Genomic DNA, 19,976 nt, shown 5'->3' with positions numbered 1-19,976 from the left:
TCGTCCTCTTTCCGCTTCAGGCAGGTGATACTGCAGATTTGCTGAGCCATAGCCTGTATTTGTGTCGTCTTCCTAAGGCAGGAGAGTAACTGAAGTGTGCTATATGGTAAATGTTTAACTATTTAAACATGTATTAACATTTTTTAATAGGTCTTTGATGGTGCACATTGCAGAAATTTACTTCAGAGCTTGGAAAAAGGCGTCAGGGAATATATTGAAGGTATTTTCATTTTATTTAATATCTACTATAGTTTAGTTACCCAAGTATCCATGGGTGGTCTATTTAAAACTTGTGCCTAGTCCATCTGAAAATCAAGCTGATTAGTGATTTTGATAGAAATGTGATAGCTGTCACTGGGATGTGCAGTTTCAGTGAAGTCCAGGGGCTTGTGTTCCTTATTCTGTTGTCTCTGGGTCTAGACTGTCCAGTTACCTCTGGTTATTAGGCTATTGGAGTGTCGCAGTCAAAGGGAAATGTGTTGCAAGTTGGGTGTACCGGGCTAAACAACATGTAATATTAAAATAATTTGACTTGTTTCTTTTTCTGTGTTTTTCTGGCTGCTTGAAAGTGTGAAGCTGCATTTATGTTTGGATTCTGTTTCCATGGATGGTGCTGTTGAGGACCCTCGGGTACCTCTTTCAGATATGTTATTTTAAGAAGTTTGTGACATACACTTTGATTATATTAGCCCATCCCAACCCTACTATATATGTTAGGAAGATGGAGCTTTGCATTTCTCAGTCCGTCAGTTGTCTGTTACCACACTGTCTGTTTTCTCATTCTGTGTTCTCAAAGAGTAAAACTTACTCTTAATCCAAAAGTTTGTTGGTGAGCAGACATCCCTCCTGACTTCTCTTTGCAGTGACTGGTGGAGGTGGAAGGCTTCCACAGAGCAAGTGGAGTGCAGTTTCTAGCCACACTGCTTTTCTGCATGCTTATACTTGGTCTTTATTGCTTGTATTTGCCATTTTCTGCTATATCTAGAGATCAAAGCTACTATATTCCCCTGTAGGCTAGTTTAAAAGTACATAGTCTTTTTGGCAGAAGGGCAGAACCAGGGCATTTAGTTTGCTTATTTTTTAAAAAATTTTTTAAAATTCATTTTGTTATTTTAATTATGTATCTCTGTGAGGGTCTGTCTATGTGTAGATTTATGCACATTGAGTTTCAGGCCTGTTGGAGGCCAGAGGCATTGAATCCCCGGAGCTAGAGTTACAGGAAGTTTTGAGTCACCTGACATGTGTGCTGAGAATTGAACTTGAGTCCTCTGGAAAAGCACTTTTTACTCTTAGCTATTGAGCCATTGCTCCAATTCTCTCCACCTCCCTTTTGGTTTTTGAGGTTAGCCTGGTCTTCAATTCATTGTCCCGCTGCCTTAGCCTTCTAAATGCTGATATTAAAGGTTTTTTTCATCATTTTAATTCAGATAGCTAGCTAGCTAGCTAGCTAGCTAGACAGACGGATAGGTGTGTGTGTGTGTGTGTGTGTGTGTGTGTATTTTGTTTGCTTTTTTTTTTTTTTTTTTTTTTGACACAGGGTTTCTCTGTGTAGTCCTGGTTGTCCTGGAACTTGCTCCATAGACCAGGCTGACCTTGAACACAAGACCCGCCTACCTCTGCCTCCTGAATTTTGGGATTAAAGGTGTATGCCACCTCTGGCCAATTTTTATTCTTATTTTTTGTACATATCCTTTTTTAAAACATTATTTATGTGTCATATTTGCGTATGCATGAGTGTGGTGCATGTGTGCTGTAGCATATGTGGAGGTCAGAGGACAGCTTTCAGGAGTCAGTTCTGCTTCCAGTGGAGTCTTAGATATTAAACTCAGGTTGTCCAGCTTGACAGCAAGTACCTATTCTCAGGATCTGAAAGTTACCGTTGTGATTTTGCTTGTTGCTCTCCTCTTTAAGTTTGTGCCATCGATGTGTTGGAGGTACTTGTAGAAGGGAATGCCATATTCTGATAGTTCCAGTTTGTCTTCATGGCATGTGTAACTTCTGGGACATGTAGCATAGCTCCTGTCGCATCATTTGTCAGATAGCCTGTTATCCCACATTCAGAGACTCACCAAGATGATACTGATAGCAATACCTGTGTCCTTCCTTAATGCCACAGAGTCCTTGTGCCCTGGAGTGTGGGGTAACACATAGTCCTCTGGGTCTGGCTTTTCCTTTGTTTTACCCCAAGGCTCTTTAGCATTGTGGGCTATCAAGGAGCTTCTCACACACTTCGTCTCCAGCACTTGTCAGAGAGTCCCAAATCTCATTTTGGTTTCTGGAGTTCCACTGCATTTCTGGAGAGGTTCTTGAAACAGGTTCAAGCTTGTGGTGTTCATCCAGGTCAGTATGACTGTTCTGAGGTCTCTGTCTGGCCTATGCACACTCCTTTTTCCTAGTCTCTGTACTTTGTCTGTTGAGATCTGTCTTCTAATGATTGTGGGAAGCTTGCCGTGCTACATTGCTCAGACACTGGTCTGTTAGATACAGTAGAAGCAACTAAGTGTACTCTTTGTATTGAAATTGAAGGAATAGTGAGAGGCATGGACATATAGTAACAGCTCTGACAGAATAGTGTAGGCTTTCTCTCCTGAAGGAGAGGATCCCATACTTGCCTGCCAGTGTGCACTGCCTGTGGGATGTATGCTTGTCGTCGCTCTTATTGTTTCAGACCATTGAAAATGCCTGCATCCAGGACTTCATGTTCCATGGCATCCACCTTCCAAGGAGATCTCCAGTGCACTCGAAAGTGCGAGAGGTGAGTGGGGCACCTCTGATCCACCAGCTGTGAGTGAATTGTTATTAAGATTCAATTTCAGCCTTCCTATTTGTTTTGGCTAAATTTACAAATTCATAATTTCACCCTACCAGTCAAAGGAGTTTCTCAGAAATCTGATATTTGGTATCTTGGTTTCTGCTACCAGCTCTGATGTGGAAAGAAAGGGTTCACTGTCATTAAGCCAGCTGGGCCTGTGTACTTTAAGAGTAACTTTGTGGCAAGTGAATTGTATTTTCTCTTTTAAACTGCTTAAAGCCTTTCTGTGAAGTGAGAACATCATCCATACCAAAACATGATAATATTGTACTCAAAAAGAAAACTATACTACCAATGAGACTAATAAAAATAAACGGGTGTGGTACTCTCTGTTTGTAATTCCATTGATCAGGAGGATCATGACTTGGAAACTAGCCTGAGATGTGTAGTATAAGACATTTTCAAAAATTTAAAAAGACAGTGAAGTCCTCCATGATCATGCTGTTGTTCATTGAAGGTTTTCACGAATAAATTTTCTGAAGGAATGAATTCTAGTAATAAAGCAAAATTGATTGTTGCTAGGTTCAACAGCCTGTGCAGTCTGACTATCGAAGAAGAAGAAGATGGTCTGTTTCTGATTATAATCATAAGTTTTGGGAGGAACCTAGTATCTCAGTTAAGCTTGTGCTAAGAAGAATGTTGTGTAGAAGCCTGTTCAATATGCAGTCTTAAGGTAGCTGGTGCCTATCCCTGGTGGGCATCAGAGCCAGTAGTAGGTGAATAAGTATTTGAGTCAAGAAGAATCAGGCAAAGTCCTGTTCATGCTCCCCTTTTCCATTTTACACTTAAAATCAGAGCTCTATGGAGGTTATGTGGCTGTTGATAGGCTAGTAAGAATTTAATTTTTGGTGGAGTGGTGGTACACACCTTTAATCTGAGCACTTGGGAACCAGAGGCAAGAGGATCTCCGTGAGTTTGAAGCTAGCCTGGTCTACAAAGTGAGTTCCAGGATGGCCAAGGCTACACAGAAATCCTGTTCTTGAAAAACTTTAAAAAAAAAAAAAAAAGGAATTTAATTTTTATATTTATTTGTTTTTTGAGATAAGGTCTTGCTGAGTTATCCTGAAATGGCTTAGAGATGTTGGGCTCAGGTTTCTTCTGTCTCATTCTCTCAATTAGTGGGACAACTACCATGTATCACTGGATGGTATACATTAGAACCTAGTTGGTATTAGAATTCAGGGCCATTGATCATTACTTTGGCCATGATTTTCTCCTTGTAATTTGTCTTATATCTGTTGTAGGTCTTGCCAGAGAATATTGCAAGTGTCACAATGGTGGGATGGGGCAGAATAACCTTTCCTTCTTTTTCTGGAGATTTTTGTATGTTTATTTTGAGGTAGACTCTTGTAGCCCAGGATGACTTTAAGCTCACCATTCTCTCTCAGCCACCTGAGGGTACAGCACTGCAGCTGACTGCTGAGGGTACAGCACTGCAGCTGACTCAAATGCTTTATAAAGAACTCCATAGCTTCTGCTTTGTTTCTTGTTCTTTCCCTGTAGGTGCTGAGTTACTTTCACCAACAGAAAGTCCGTCAGGGGGTGGAAGAGATGCTGTATAGGTTATATAAGCCCATCCTGTGGAGAGGACTGAAGGTAACGTGTAGTGTTTCCCAGTGTGGCACGTGCTTCAGATTGAGCCTGTGCTAAATAATTCAGAAACCTACCATGGTGGTGAAAATAAGACAGGAGAAGGTGCTTTATAGCATTGCAAAATGAAATTTCTTATGTTTTTGCACTGTGTTGTCCATCTTAGCCACCTGGGCTCAAGTGATCCCTGTCTCAGCCCCATGTAGGTGTGTATCACCATTCCTGGCTCTCAGTTTTTAACTTTTATGAAGAGCGTTTCTTTGATCCACTTAACTACAGAGGTGGATCAGTTCAGTCCTGAGTAAATGGGTGACTGGGGTGTGCACAGACATCAGTGAGTCTGGCTGGAGTAGCAGTGGTGCTACCTGCTGTATGCTCTCATGCCTGAGATGAGGCTGTGGCAAAGACATTCTGTGAGTGTTCTGATGAGCACCTTGCTCTGCACAAACAAGTCTGGTGTGACTAGAAGGCAGTAACTGTCTCTTAAGGATTACAGGCTCTCTCTCTCTCTCTCTCTCTCTCTCTCTCTCTCTCTCTCTCTCTCTCTCTCTTTTTCTTAGGCTGAAAATTGCAGAGTTTAATCAGTGCAATGAGTAAGCTGATCTTTAATATCTGTTGGCACTGAACTGAGAGTTTGGCTTAATTTAAGGATGACTTTTCAAAGTTTGGCCATTTACTTACTTTTGTGATGCCAAGAATAGAGCGCAGGGCTCCATACATACTAAGTGTGTACTTTTCCACTAAGTTGTACCCACAGCCTAGTTTTTCTGATTTAAAGGTTAAAATTATCTGGATACACACACACACACACACACACACACACACACACACACACGTATATTGGTCACAATGTATCTGTTTATAGGTGATAGGGAGCATGGGTGGAGACTAGTGTACAGCCTGCAGGAGTCACTTTTCTATTCTCTGTGTTCCTGGGATTGAATTTAGGCTGTCAAGTTCAGGGGCACACGCCCTTGTCCTCTGAGCCATCTTACCAGCCCCCTAAACTTTCTTTAATTTGGAAATGAATCTCTACTGAAATTGTGCAAGTATTAATTTGGGAGCACTGAACTCTCAACTTCTAAAAGTACTCATATTTTATAGGCCAGAAATTCTGAAGTTCGATCAAATGCTGCCTTGCTGTTTGTTGAAGCGTTTCCTGTTAGAGATCCAAACTTCATTGCCACTGAAATGGACAGTGAAATTCAGAAGCAGTTTGAAGAACTATATGTACGTATTGCTGTGGCATACAGTCATTGCTAACCTGCGTGCCTTGTAGCTAACTTGCCAGCAGGGCCAGTCTACGGAGGAATACCCATTTTGCCTATGTCCCAAGAAGCACAGATCCACAGTATCCCTTCATTCTTTTTTTAGTCACTCTTGAAACATTACATTATGTGTTCTTATGTGGTGTTCAGGATTATGGTCATGCGTGCCTTTTTCCCAGTACTCTTTCAGTTGACTCTACCGCTCCCATGTGGTAGCTTTGTGACTTTGGGCAGGTCATTGACCTTTTCATTGTCTTCATCTGTGACACCATATAGAACATGTGCAGATTTAATTTTATGTCTTTAGTTAGTAATGTAGTAGAACAGATAACTCATGTGACCCTTTTATGGGAAGCATGGATTGATGCTGTGTTGCTTTATATACAGGACTAAACGGTTGCAGATTTGGCATCCTGGAGCCAGTCTCCTTGAGGGGGACCTAGGGACATAGATTGAATGACCAGTATTTCTGCAACCTTAAGTGTCTGTTACTAAGTTTTAAATTCCCAGAGTGCTAATATCTAACACAAACAACAATTTAAGAGTTGTAACCTTTTTTCCCTCTTCTACTTCTAGAGCCTTTTAGAAGATCCTTATCCGAGGGTCCGTTCCACAGGCATCCTTGGTGTTTGTAAAATAACGTGTAAATACTGGGAAATGATGCCTCCTACCATTCTTGTTGACCTCTTGAAGAAAGTCACAGGGGAGCTGGCATTTGATACGAGCTCAGCTGATGTCCGTTGTTCTGTTTTTAAGGTAGGATTTTTAAAGGTATACATGTAACATTTTATTGTAGAATACTTTTTAGAAATATAGGGATTTTTAGGAAACAGAGAAGGGGGAAAATGATAGAAAATCACATATTGTGCTCCTCAGTAGGTAAAATGTTACTGATTGTAATTTATTGGTTGTAATTTCCTTCCTTCATTCCTTCTTTGCTTCCTTCCTTTTCTTTCTTTCTCTTTTTTGGCTTTTCAAGACAATGTTTCTCTGTGTTGCAGTTCTGGCTGTCCTTGTACTAACTCAAACTCACAGAGGTCTGTCTGCCTCTGCCTCCTGATTGCTGGGATTAAAAGCATGTGCCACCATTGCCCAGCTGTGGTGGAATTCCTAGACCAAAACTTTAACTTTTTTTGGTAAAATTTTATTTGTTTTTAAAATTAAAAAAACACATTAATGTGTATGGGTGTTTTGGCTGTATGCTCTGTGTGTACCTGGTGTTCATAATTCCAGAAGAGAGTGTTGGATTGGATTCCATGGAACTAAAGCTACAGATGGTTGTGAGCTTTCATGTAGATGCTGGGAGTCAAACTTAGGTCCTCTGTTAGAGTAGCCAGATGCAATGGATTCTTTTGGAGCTGTTTTTTTCCTTTTCCTTTTCTTTTCTTTTTTTTGCCAATTTAACTTTTTATTGATTCTTTGTGGATTTCATATTATGCATCCCACTCATCTCCCCATCCTTTCCCATCTACTCTCTACCTTGTAAATTCTCCCTCCACCACCCACATAAAACAAAATAAAATTTAAAAGAAAAGAGAAAAGAAAAATGTTATGGGAGCTGTAGTGTAGCACAGTGAGTCCCATAGTCCTTTAGTCCATATTTTGTTACTGTAAGTGTTCATTGTGTTGAGTCATTGATCTTGTTTAAGGTCTCTGGTTTTTGCTACATCATCAATACTGGCCCTCACTGGGGCTCCTCTTGATTTTTTGTTGTTGTTCTGTGTCATGGAGATCCTGTAACTTTGGGTCTACAGAGCCAGTCCCTTCATGTGTTCCAGCAGGTTATAGATGGGGGGGTTGATGGGATGGGTCAATCATAGCTCTGGTTCTGGGTCTGAGTTTGTCAGTCTGCCAGCTCTCCTTCATTCTCAACACCAGGGTGAGCTCTCTAGTACTGCCCCTCCTAACTCACCCTGTGTAGTAAGCAGCATGGGACAGGGCTGATTCTCCTGCTCACACCTACCCTACCAGAGCCAGCTCTACTGTGTTGCTTAGTGCTACCTAGTGCTGTAGCTGGTGAGAGGCAGGGCCAGCTCTCGCTCTAGTGACCTCAGGGACAGCTCTCCCACTTACGACAGACCTCAAAGGGCACGGGGCTTTTCTCCCTTGCCCACACCACCATATGGTAGATAAGGGCAGGGTTTGGTCTCACACTGGTGTTCTCGGGAACAGCTCACCCATGCCCTGGAGCTGGTCCTGAAGGTAGTTGTGAGCCATCTACCGTGGGTGCTGGAACCTGAACTTGAGTCCTTTGCAGTTTCTGTTTATGACTTTAATTGCTGAGCCATCTCTTCAGTATCCAAATTAAGCTTTTAAAATCCATATTTAAAGTATTTGCTAGCCAAGTGTTTAGCCAAGACCTATAATAGCAGAAATATTCAGGAGAGTGAGGCAGGAAGCTTCTGAGTTTGGAGTCTTGCTTGAGTTGCTTAGAGACCTGTTTCAAAGAAGAGAAGTGTTTTCTATATAAAATGTCTACTTTCCATAGTACTAGTCTTTGGGTTGGCATAGTTTACTAGCATGACAGAAGTCCTCATTACCTCTGTGGAATGTCTTGCTGAGCCTTCTCAGCCAGCCCCAAAGCATGCCTTTGATGTGGAACTTTCATGAAGGTGGTATTTTCTGGCAAGAAAAGGACTCACCATCATCTTAGATGTCTCCTGCTTAAAGCTGTTTTATTAGTGTGTTCTGATTTTGAAATGCTTTTCTCTCTCTCTTTCTGTAGTGTTTGCCAATTGTTTTGGATAACAAGCTGAGCCACCCATTATTAGAACAGCTTTTGCCACCACTCAGGTATAGTCTCCATGATAATTCAGAGAAAGTGAGGGTGGCTTTTGTGGATTTGTTGCTGAAAATCAAAGCCGTGAGAGCTGCAAAGGTAAATAGGATGTTCTTAGTAGAGAAGACTGAAATACGAAAAGCACATTTGTGAACACTCAACAGAAAGACTGATTTAAATCTGAGAACCTTTTCAGTTATGTTTGAATCAGTTTAAAAACCAGTGTATTTGCTAGATTGTCATGAAACTTGATTTTGTGTTTCTCATGGAAGGTTGTAGAAATACCAATGCGTGTTTCTTCTTTGAAAGACACTAATATAAGCAATCACCTTTACATATTTTTAAAATACTATTTCTTGTGTGATGGGGCATGTGTGCACAGTGTACTAAGAAGGTCAGAGGACAACTTGTGGGAGTTGTTTCTTTGCACCATATGGGTATCAGGGATTGAACTCAGGTTGTCAGGCTTGGTGACACGTTAAAAGTCTTGAAATATTTGATGTATTAACACATATTTAGCATTTGGTAAGAAATTATATATTATGAAGAATTTATGTATTGCCTGCAAAGGTTAGCTGAAACCTCTCCTGTTTGTTTTTCTTTTTTTAAACCAAGGAATTGCTTGTACATGGTACAAGAACAAAAAAGTTGTCCTCTTCTCAGCTCCAGTTCAGTTTTGTTTCCTTGATACTGGGGATTGAACTCAGAGCCTCATGAACACTAGTTGGTGCTCTACCACTGAGATAAAAGGGTTTCAAGGTCAAAAGGCCTTCAAGACTAGCTTGAAAAATGATAACACTTAGTGCCTGACTGTCCTTGGAAATATCTGTTGCTAGGAGTAGTGTCACCCACATGTCTACCAGTGTGCTATTTGAAGTGACAACTTGTGCCTTGCACTTGTGTATAGCTTATCTGGACTTGGCCTTTGGCCAAGAAGTGTGTGTGTGTGTGTGTGTGTGTGTGTGTGTGTGTGTTGGTAAGGACAGAATAGGCCCTATTGAGGAGCTGCCCAGGTGTTAAGAAGCCTGTGTTAGAGTTAGGGTTGTAGCTTAGTTGGTTGAACACCTGTGTAGCATACGCAAAGGTGGTTTTTGCCTTTAATTCAGGTTAATGCCCGGCATTCAGGGTGTGGAGACTAGATGATCAGTGTTTAAGGTAATCTCCAACCACAAAATCCTGGGGCTGGCCAGGATGCTTGAGACCGTGGCTGAAAACAAAAAACAAACCAATATTAATTCTGTCTCTTGTAGAGTTTATGATTTTGGGAGCTCCAGAGTTGGGCAAGGGGATTGCTCATGGTATAAAGAGCAGTCCAGCACACCTAGCGTGTTGAGGAAGGATGCTCTGAGCCTCTTACGAGAGATGAGTAGGGTGCCTATTTCAAAACTATTTTAACAGATTGAAAACAATTGGATCTACAGATGTAGAAATGATCAGCTTGGTTAACCATAACTATTATTTGTGCATCAGCTGTGTTGACCTTTCCGTGGCCTCATGTCATACCTTATGTGTTACATTCCTTTCAAATGCAGACTTGCTACTTTTGTTCACAGAAAAGTCGGGTTCTGATATAGCTACTTAAAATGATTTTTCTTGATATAAAAATTAGTTCTTGGTTATTTCTGGAAACTTCAGCAGTTTTCCAGGTTATAGGAACCACTGATTATTTCCTTTTGTATGTCTCCACTTTTACCCTCTAGTTTTGGAAAATATGTCCCATGGAGGACATTTTGGTTCGCTTGGAAATGGATTCTCGGCCTGTGTCTCGGCGCCTGGTGAGCCTCATCTTCAACTCTTTTCTGCCCGTGAACCAGCCAGAGGAGGTGTGGTGCGAGCGCTGTGTCACACTGATTCAGATGAATCGCGCAGCTGCCAGGAAGTTCTATCAGTATGCCCACGAGCACACCGCCAGCACCAACATAGGTCTGAATCTCTGCTTCCCCGTGTCCTGTCCTGCCTCTGCTCCAGCATAGTGCATGTACAGATACTCAGTGTTTGTCACTTGAGTAAGCTTCGTGATCTCTTGCATCTCTTGGTGATTTTCCTGAAAGTAATTTGCTTTACCGTTTGAGATTATACTTTTCTAATTAGAGAGTTCATTTTATAGAAGATACATGTATTTGCTTGTTATCTTAACCCCTTTAGCAAAGCTCATCCATGTCATCCGTCACTGCTTGAATGCCTGTATCCAGAGGACGCTGCAAGAGTGCCCAGAGGCCCATAAGGAGTGCGAGAAGGAGAACGCCAGCGTGAGTGGCTCTCTTACTCTACAGTAAAGACGAGCAGACTTTGTCTTGTATCATTTCTGTACCAATGGATAGGATGTTGTTATTTCTCACTTGTTCCCGTAAAGATACTTAAGTACAGTTTTTGAGGAGTCATAATTACATTTTTAAAGAATTGTATCTTTTGTACTTTTAGAGTCTGGAGAGATATTTTTAAAAAAGAATATTCTTACTGATAGCAACCTTGTTCCATATCTCTTTACTATGAGCATCTCTGTGTTTAATTCCTTGGTTGTAATAGTGTTGAGCTAGATTCTGGACATGGAGCTGGTGTCTTGTTAAAGTCACTGATAGGAGCCTCTAGAAACATTTAGGGATGAACTTCTGGATGTAAATTTTTTTTGTAGAATTGTCTTTAATTAGCTCTTCTTTCTTTAAAACTGAAAGTTTTAAAGAAATAATAGCCAGTTCAGTCTTAAATACACTTACTGCTTACAAGCAGTATTTTAAGCTTATATATGGACACTTAGTATTTGAATATCTAAAGTCAAATTTGAAGGAGTTTTCTTTTTTTCTTTTTGTAGTGCCCAAATATGTCCTGTAGAAGAAAATCACAAAGCCAGTTTTCCTTTGCTTACTACGTGCCAGTTTTCCTTTGCTTACTACGTGTCAACCCTGTGACCTGGGTAGGCAATTATGTTCAGACTGCCTCTTCTATGGGACGGCTTCTCTGCCAGCGCCATGTTATCTCAGTGTTTCCCCTATTGCACCTTTACAGGCAACTAGCCCCACTCTAGAGTAGGTGTCCTTTTCTCTTTGTCCCTTGTTTGGCCAGTCTGGTCTGAACTTGGTCAGTAGAAACTGCAGAAGAATTAACAGGAAATAGATGTGCAGTGCAGGGGGAATAGTACATAGAACATTGATTTCACGATCATACCTTGGCTAACCATTGCCTTTTCATACACTCCCTTCATTGTAGATAGGGTGTGTGACTTAGGGAGACTTAGCTGGGCCATCGTGTAGATTTTCTGCTCTAATCAGTAGGTGATCAGCCTGGCATATGAGGTAGTTGTCATTGACAGAAGTGGCAAACATCCTACTGCGGGCCACTATACCCTTGTAACTGGGATTGAAAATGACTTTGCAAAACTGAACATGAATTTGGTAATGTACTAGTTGAGAATTTCCTTAACCTTGTGGCTAGATACTACTGAGAAATTTGCAGTATCTTTTAGGTCAAGTTCTGTATCATTAGAAATAACAATGATTTCTGTTGTACTTGGTGTACAAAATACCCAATTTGTTATATGAATTCTATTTCTAGGTTGATAGAGGTTCAGAATACACAGCTTTGTAACTTTGTAACCCATGTTAGAAAAAAATATATGGCTCTTCATATAGCTATTCTAAGAATACATATATAGCTAAAATGTTTTGATTTTGAGATAGTCTCACTGTGTGGCCCTGGAAGTTCCAATGTGGCTTTGAACTGGTGACAATCCTTTGTATGCCTCCTGAGTTCTGGGATTATAAGCACACACTATCATGCCTAAGTTTTTTCATGGTTCAAGGCACCATGCACTTGGGTGGCAGAAGATGGATCTCTGTGAGTTCAAGACAAGCTTGGTCTGCATAGTGAGTTCCAGGGAAGCCAGGACTATGTAGAGAGACCCTGTCTCAAACACACACAGACATACAACCTTATGGCCATTTAGTAATATCCAAAAATAGTCTCTGCTAAAATTTTGTAACTATTACTTAAGAGTTTAGTATTGTTAAAGTATTTTAGCCTAGCCTGCTAAAATAAAATAAGGAACCATTACTTAAGAGCCTATTACATTATTCAAGTGTTAATCTCAAAGGGGAAACATGGGTTTCATAAATTTTAATGAGACTGTTGTGCTAAAATATTGAGCTTCTATTTTTTTTTCTCTTTTTAAATAAATGTACTAATATTTCTTAGGCTGGTAGTACATAGTGATCATGTGCTGTGATGCTCAGTGTGCTCCAAAAAGTTCCTTTTCTGTTCACAGAGTTAGAGCACAGAAAAGGTAAGGTTAAGCCCAGAATGACAACTTGGTCAGTTTGTCACGTTATTCTGGTAGCATCCAGACCATTAATAGGGTGCTTTATCAAACTGACTGACCTTATCATGTTTCAAAGCATTTAGTGCATGCTGATATAACTAACTGTGGAGAAACTGTGTTTGCTTCTTTGATTCTTATTAATCAAAATCAGTTTTGTTCCCACGTTTAAATGGTGAAAACTGAGCAGAGTCATCCTCCTCATCTCAGTGTTAGGAAGTTACTTCATTCATCATGTGTCTGTGTCTCCATGGTCAGTTGCTGGTGTGCAAGTCACCAGCTCTGGAGAGCGGGATTTGGGTATGCATGTCTGTTTGCACTGAGCATTCTGGTATGGGGTCGTTGTGTATTACTGGCACAACAGGAAAATATAAACAGGTTTGTTTTTCAGTAAGTCATGGAAACCTATGATTTTAGGGGTTGTTGACAGCTGTGAGTTGTATCCTACTGGCTTCAGAAAAGAAGTGTTGGCAGCAGTGTCTCCTGGGGCAGGCCAGTGTTGTATAGCCATGCTCAGCAATTACCTTATAGTGTAATAAAGACTGCTAGTTTTTGATTTTAGAAAAACATTTTAGTTCATACAGACTGTTTCACTAAAGAATATTGAGTTAATTTAGAATTGATTTCTTGGGTGGAATTTGGAAAAAAAGCTACCTTCCTGATACAGATAGGTTCAAAAGTGGTGAAGAAAGTTTTACTGTATGGAAGTTGACATTATCGTTTTTATATTGTTTTGTGTCTGCAATTCTAAGATGTGCTTTTGAAGATAGTACATTTGTCTCTTAATACTTGTTATTGGATTCTTTCACAGTAACATTATTTGTGTCTTAGGTACTAGATAAAACATTGTCAGTGAGTGATACTGCGTCCATGGCAGGTTTACTAGAAGTCATTGTGATCCTCTGGAAGAGCATCCATAGAAGTCTGGAAAATAATAAAGAGGCCAAAGTTTATACCATTAACAAGTTTGCATCTGTGCTTCCAGAGTACCTGAAGGTGTTCAAGGTAAGTCTGGGCCATTCTTATAAGTAAGGTGCTTTGTGTTGGCATCAGTTTCATCTTTAGTGGAAGTTCTGCCTTGTATGCACGGCAGGAAGGGTGTGGTGGCCCTTACCTTGTCATGAGGTTAGCATCTCTCCCTCTGCTCTGTATCCTTGGTACCCAGGGAACTGTCCACTGTGAGCCCTTAGCTTTTCTTTCTGCTGTTGGAAATCTAGTCTGATGTTAATCTACTTGCAGATTTAGGAAAGGGATTCTGTTTTATAAACAGAACATTCCATCTTATAGGTACTTCCTAAGGTGTTTGAAGGTATACAGGAAGCAGACTCTATAGTATGAATTTTATCTGTGTTATCAAGGCAGACAAGTTAGATCAATTTAATGAAAAGGTATATTTAGGTGCTGGGGAGATAGCTCATTTGATGAGGTGCCTGCTGCATAGTCATGAGTACCTGAGTTTGATCCACAGCACCCGTATAAAGTGGGGTATGGCACTGTGTATCTCTAATCCCAGTGCTGGGGAGACTGAGCTAGGATGTTTGGGATTTATGGCCACTCTTAACTAAATTGGTGAATTTTAGGTTCTGTAAAAGATTCTGTCTCAATAAAAAGGTGAAGAGTGAAGAAGATGTATGTACACATACAATAAAACTTTAATATATATAATAAATATATTAAATACATAACTATACTAAAATATATTTTAGAATGTATTCTTTGATAATTTTATATTCTTACTTTGTTTTGATGCTATTTACTGCTTTCATTCTCCTCTCTTATTCCCCTGTCACTCTCTCTCTGAGTCCTTTCTTACATCTTTAAACCTTTTTAAAATTTTTTATCTCCTGAGTTTAATTAGGTTGTTTGCTTGCATATGCATGGATGTGGGCTTATTTAATAGATCATGGACAAGAAAGATGACTTTTCACCCAGCTGCTAATAGCTCCTCAGCTAGGAATGGGGTCTCATGAGCTCATTCCGTGCTGGAATGTTGATGGGATCAATTTTGTATAGATTTTGTCCAGCTAATTACAACCTCTTTAAGTCTGTGGATGCTACAGCCATGTCATGTCCATAAAATGTAGCATTTTCCGCAATTCTTTGACACTTGCATTTTTTTCTGCTCCCTCTTTTGTGATGTTCCCTGAGCGTTGGTGGGGAAGGAGTTGATAGAAATGTCTTCATTTAGAGTTGAATACTCAACAGTCAGTCTTAGTACTTTGACCAGTTATGATCTATGCATTGATTGATGCCTACCTCAAAAATAGCCTTCTCTGAAGAAGGTAGAAACCAACATCAATCTATGATTACCTTGTCATGAGATTAGCATCTCTCCCTCTGCTCTGTATCCTTGGTACCCAGGGTATTGTCCACTGTGAGACCTTAGCTTTTATTTCTGAGCCTACAGATTTAGAAGGCACTTTGATTTCTAAATACCTGTGATTGGAATTTTCTTTGGGCTACCAACCAACTCCCAAATAAAGACATGGAGACTTATTAGTTATGAATGCTCAGCCTTAGCTTAGGCTTACTCCACTAGCTCTTTTAACTTAATTTAACCTGTTTTTATTCATCAATGTTTTGTCTCAGGGCTTTTTACCTTTCTTCTATTCTGTATGTCCTACTTTCCTGCTTCCTCCATATCTGACTCTCTGGCATCTCTTTTTCTTTCTTCCTTAAACCTGAATTTCTTCTCCTACTTAGTCTCTCCCACTGGAAGTCCTGGCTATGCCTCATCCCTGGATATTGACTAGATATCCCATGCCTGAACTAGGATTTTCGTTTAATAACCCATGTTTTCTAGGAGTAGTATTAGCTACTCATGCAGAGTACCACTATTCAATTACCATTAAAAAGAAACATTTTTATTAGCTTACAAAATAGTAAGTTTCTATAAGGCTTTGGTTTAGTTAACCATCCCCTTATTTTCTCTTCTCCCTCCTCCTCCCATTCCCATTCCCATTCTACCTTTCCACCCTTGATATTCTCCCTGTTTGCTTTGTAAATTGTACACAAAAATATATTTTTAGTTGGCAGATAAAATTTTTATACTTTTTAATGTGATGTTTTAGAGTATGTGTAACTTGTGGAATGGTTAAATTGAGCTCAGTGTTTTACCTATATATTCATCATGTGTTTTACTCTGTTCAGGATTTTCAAGAATATTTCATTTCTAGTAGTCTTGCCATCATATTTACATAGATACTGGGAGTTAGGGGTCAAAGTGACCATAAAAATTGAATGCAGGTGAATAATACTCACTTTAATTTTGTTCCTTTTCTCTACTCATGTTTATTTTCAGAAACTCATCAATATGGCTAGTTCACAAGTCTGCTTGTCCTGGGGATCTCTTGTCTCTACTTTCTGAGCTCTGGAATTAAAGATAGGCTGCCACACCCATAACAATTTATGTGGGTTCTGGGAATCATTGCTCCAGGCTTCAAACTTGAATGGCAAGGACTTTAACTACTGAGCCATCTCCCCATCCTTTATGTGGTGTTCTTGATGGATACTGAGTAATTAAAGTCTGCTCAGCTTACTTTACTGTTGCAATAATAGGACTATTAAGCTGCAGTTTATTGCACTTAGTGCACTTCATGTTTCTCCTTGCCCATTTTCTTGTGATTTGGTTCATTCAGTCTTTAATAGCACTGTGCATTTAAGGAGGAGGAAACTGACCGAATTCAGGCACTTTGCTCCGTATTTTACCAGCTTTTAGGTATAGATCTGATTAGCCTGTGATTTATTTTGTAGTTCCAAACATGTGCTTTCCCTCCAATAACAATGTCTGGGTTGTCTTGTATAATATTATCTGAATAGCTTTGTCCTCTTAAGAGCTATATTCAGGACAAGTAATTAGTTTTTCCCTTTTATCTGAATTGATTTGAAAGTAAACATAGTTTCATGACTGAACTTGCTGCAGTTAGTGTTTGCTTCATAGTGAAGGTGGTATAGAAATCTCAGGATGCTTGATTCAAGTCATCTCATCCTCAAACCTGAGGCACACCTTTAGATTTGATTTTCTCTGGATATTAAAGTAATTATTGGAGTACTTTTTGAACAACTGTGGAAATAGATTATTAGGAAAAATTTTCTATTGTCAAATCCTGTTGGCTATATGTTTCTTTTTGTGTTTCTAGGACGAGCGCTGCAAGATTCCCTTGTTTATGCTAATGTCCTTCTTGCCAGCCTCTGCTGTCCCTGTGTTCAGGTATTTTACCACAACGCAAGAATCTGCCCTCTGGGATTTGCTGTCACCTGCCCTGTGCTCTCCCTTCCTGCCTTCCCCTCTGGAGAGATTGCTAGAAGTTGTTAAAGAGAGACCGTGACTCAACTATGACTGCACCTGATATCTGGGCATTATTCTAATATCCAGAGTGGCAAGCTCTAGAGCCTGTGGTCATCGCTGACCACAGGTGGCTCCAAGTGCTTAGACTGTACTGTGAGTACACAGTATACATGTGAAAGGAAGAATGCCAGAATACTGAGTACATGTGAAAGTCGTGTTTTCAAGAGATTTCTCTAATTCTCTTTACATTTTATGTAGTTAACACCCAGCCTTTTTTTGTGGCTGGTGAGCAAATGGAGGTTCTTGTATATAGTTATCATGCCTTGGTCACTGAGCTTCTATATTGATGTACTATTTCAAAAAATGTGTCTGCATGTGTATGTATGTGTGGTGCGTATCCAAGTGTATGTGCATAGTGTGTATGCAGGAGCCTATGGAGGTCAGAAAAAGATGTTGGATCCCCTGGAATTGGAGTTACAGATGATTATGAGCCATCATGGTGCTTGGAACTGAACTTGAGTCCTGTATAAGAACAACAAATGGTTTAACCACTGAGCCATCTCTCCAGCCCTTGCATATTATTTTTTATTGGGCAGTGTAGTTCTGGAGTTTGCTGCTTAAGAGTAAAACTTACGGGGCTGGAGAGATGGCTCAGAAGTTAAGAACACTGGCTGCTCTTCCAAAGGTCCTGAGTTCAATTCCCAGCAACCACATGGTGGCTCACAACCATCTGTACTGAGATCTGGCGCCCTCCTCTGGCGTGTGGGCATACATCGAGGCAGAATGTTGTATACATAATAAATAAATAAATCTTTAAAAAAAAAGAGTAAAACTTACTTGGTTTTATTTACTTGCAAAAGAATTGTTTTTTAAAATTTATTTTTACATGTGTTTTGTTTGTATGTGTGTTTGCCCACACACATGCACAACACAGAGTGTGTGGAGGCCAGAGGAAAGCTTTTGAGAGTTAGTTCTCTTTGTGGATCTAGGACTCAAGCTCAGGTCATTAGGCTTGATGGCAAAGCACTCTTACCTACTGAGCTAGTTTGCCAGCCTCCAAAATGAGTGTTTTGTGGCATAACAAAAATTAATGTTCTGGTTTTGTCTTTTGCTTGGATATTTCGGTTTCTAATTTTTTTGGTTTTTTTTTTTTTTTTAAATGTGTGTGTGTTTCCTTTCTTTGTTCTTTGTTTGCTTTTTAGAGAAAGTAAGCAGGTTCAGTTGGGTGGGTATGGAAGTCGGGAGGATCAGGGAGATATTGGGAAAGGGGGCAAAGTGTAATGTATATGCATTATGGAAAGAAATTATATGTATTACATGAAAAGAAAAAAGGGAAAAAATGCCCTAAATTATGACCACTTCTGGAACCTGACAGCTGGCACTAGAAACAGAAGGCTGTTGAGATGTGGGGCATGTCCTTCTGTAGCTGCAGTCTGTTAAGGGTTTCATGGGGTAGCATGTACCAGGGTAACTGTGAGACCTGTATACCCTTGATGCAATCAAATTGTGTCTTGGTTTTCCTTATGTTGTGGAACAGTGGGGGCTTTCTGTAGAGATATTAACCTGGTTTTCTGTACTTGACTTTTTCAGTTGTGGTGTGATTTCTGTCCTGAGAAATCAGGAGGAGACTGTTACAGGCAGGAGCTACTGTACCTTGCTGGATTGTCTTTGTTCCTGGGGGCAAGTGGGGCATGTCCTGGAGCTCATTGTTGACTGGCTGACAATAAGGCCACATCAGACCAAGGTGTGTATACAGCCATGCCTCTCTGGAATGTGGGGAACAAGGGTATCTAGAAATTGTACCATGTTCTGGAATCATAAACTCTAATTGCATCTTTGTTCCACTGCTCTTCTTCAGAGTAATTTGTCCTCCAAATGTAAAGTGCAAATCAATGACACGTGCCCAGTAAAACATGAGCTAGCATTGTTGTACATGGAGTATTTGCTGACCCATCCGAAGAATCGAGAGTGTCTGCTCTCTGCACCCCAGAAGAAACTTAACCAGCTTTTAAAAGCGCTTGAAGGATCCAAGGTGACTATTTGTCCTAGAGGTTAAAGTGACTTCAAAAAGTGGTAGCAATGGTGCAGTAAGATGTATTGTTTTCCTGCTTTGGAAAGGAACGGAGAAGAACTCTGAGGTGAACAGGTGTGCCCAGGAGTAGTGCCATTTCCAGGACCTGCCTCCTCACGAGCAGTGTTTTACAGCCTGCATTTCTCCACAGTGTCTAGTTTGTCTTCCCTTGTCTGAGCATAGCTGCCCAGGAACAGGCGTCAGTGAGGAAGTACCAGCTCTCTTCAGAGTCTTCGGCTGTATTTTCTAGAAATCTTGGGAAGTGTGCACTGTGATTTTATTGTGCCCCAAGGGCCCTTTGGAATCCTGTTTTTCCCAGCAGCACTGGCCCTATAGGATTCTCTACCAAGTAGTCCTCATTGCTGCCACCCAGGATGGTGGATCAGCTGAGCCTGCCCTGAGAAAACACTGTAGTCCCTGTGGGCCGTGGTCCTGCGGCCTTGTGTACCTGTTAACTGTGTTATGTGCTTCTAAAGCCCACTCAGCAGATAGTGCTCAGGTGCCAGGGTGGCAGAGCTGCCACTGCAATTGTCCTTCTAGTTTCCTATAGATCAGGCATTTTCCACCTTGCTTTGATGTGGTTACATGCCATTCAGAATGTGGGTCCTCGGTTGTAATTTTGCAGGCAGATCTGGAATTTTTTCTTCAGTCTCCAAGTGGGAATCCCCTCAACTTCAACAAAGAAGCTGCATTGCATGCCTTTGGTCTACACTGTCGACTGAGCGTCCATCTTCAGTACAAGGTATGGTGTCTCTCCTAGTGCTCTGAGTATCATGTATCAAAGCTGCTTTTCTTTCTTTCTTTCTTTCTTTCTTTCTTTCTTTCTTTCTTTCTTTCTTTCTTTCTTTCTTTCCTTTCT

General features: G+C 40.5%; 1 protein-coding gene across 4 annotated transcripts in view; it reads left to right on the top strand.

The window, feature by feature from the left end:
* Nucleotides 1-19,976, top strand: part of Ncapg2 (non-SMC condensin II complex subunit G2) — a 72,802-nt gene that overhangs the window by 14,016 nt on the left and 38,810 nt on the right. For all 4 annotated transcript variants that reach the window (XM_038336601.1, XM_038336602.1, XM_038336598.1 and 1 more), the window contains exons 9-21: nucleotides 151-220; nucleotides 2,669-2,755; nucleotides 4,316-4,408; nucleotides 5,507-5,632; nucleotides 6,247-6,426; nucleotides 8,396-8,548; nucleotides 10,150-10,372; nucleotides 10,595-10,698; nucleotides 13,590-13,763; nucleotides 16,898-16,968; nucleotides 18,637-18,790; nucleotides 18,905-19,078; nucleotides 19,743-19,859. In XM_038336601.1, coding sequence (XP_038192529.1) covers nucleotides 151-220; nucleotides 2,669-2,755; nucleotides 4,316-4,408; nucleotides 5,507-5,632; nucleotides 6,247-6,426; nucleotides 8,396-8,548; nucleotides 10,150-10,372; nucleotides 10,595-10,698; nucleotides 13,590-13,763; nucleotides 16,898-16,968; nucleotides 18,637-18,790; nucleotides 18,905-19,078; nucleotides 19,743-19,859 — 1,726 coding nt within the window. The remainder of the gene's footprint in view (nucleotides 1-150; nucleotides 221-2,668; nucleotides 2,756-4,315; nucleotides 4,409-5,506; nucleotides 5,633-6,246; nucleotides 6,427-8,395; nucleotides 8,549-10,149; nucleotides 10,373-10,594; nucleotides 10,699-13,589; nucleotides 13,764-16,897; nucleotides 16,969-18,636; nucleotides 18,791-18,904; nucleotides 19,079-19,742; nucleotides 19,860-19,976) is intronic.

Source organism: Arvicola amphibius, chromosome 7 (genome assembly GCF_903992535.2).
Source record: "Arvicola amphibius chromosome 7, mArvAmp1.2, whole genome shotgun sequence".
NCBI lineage: Eukaryota > Metazoa > Chordata > Mammalia > Rodentia > Cricetidae > Arvicola > Arvicola amphibius.
The sequence above is the reverse complement of the archived record's forward strand: the minus strand, read 5'-3'. Positions and strand labels throughout refer to the sequence as shown.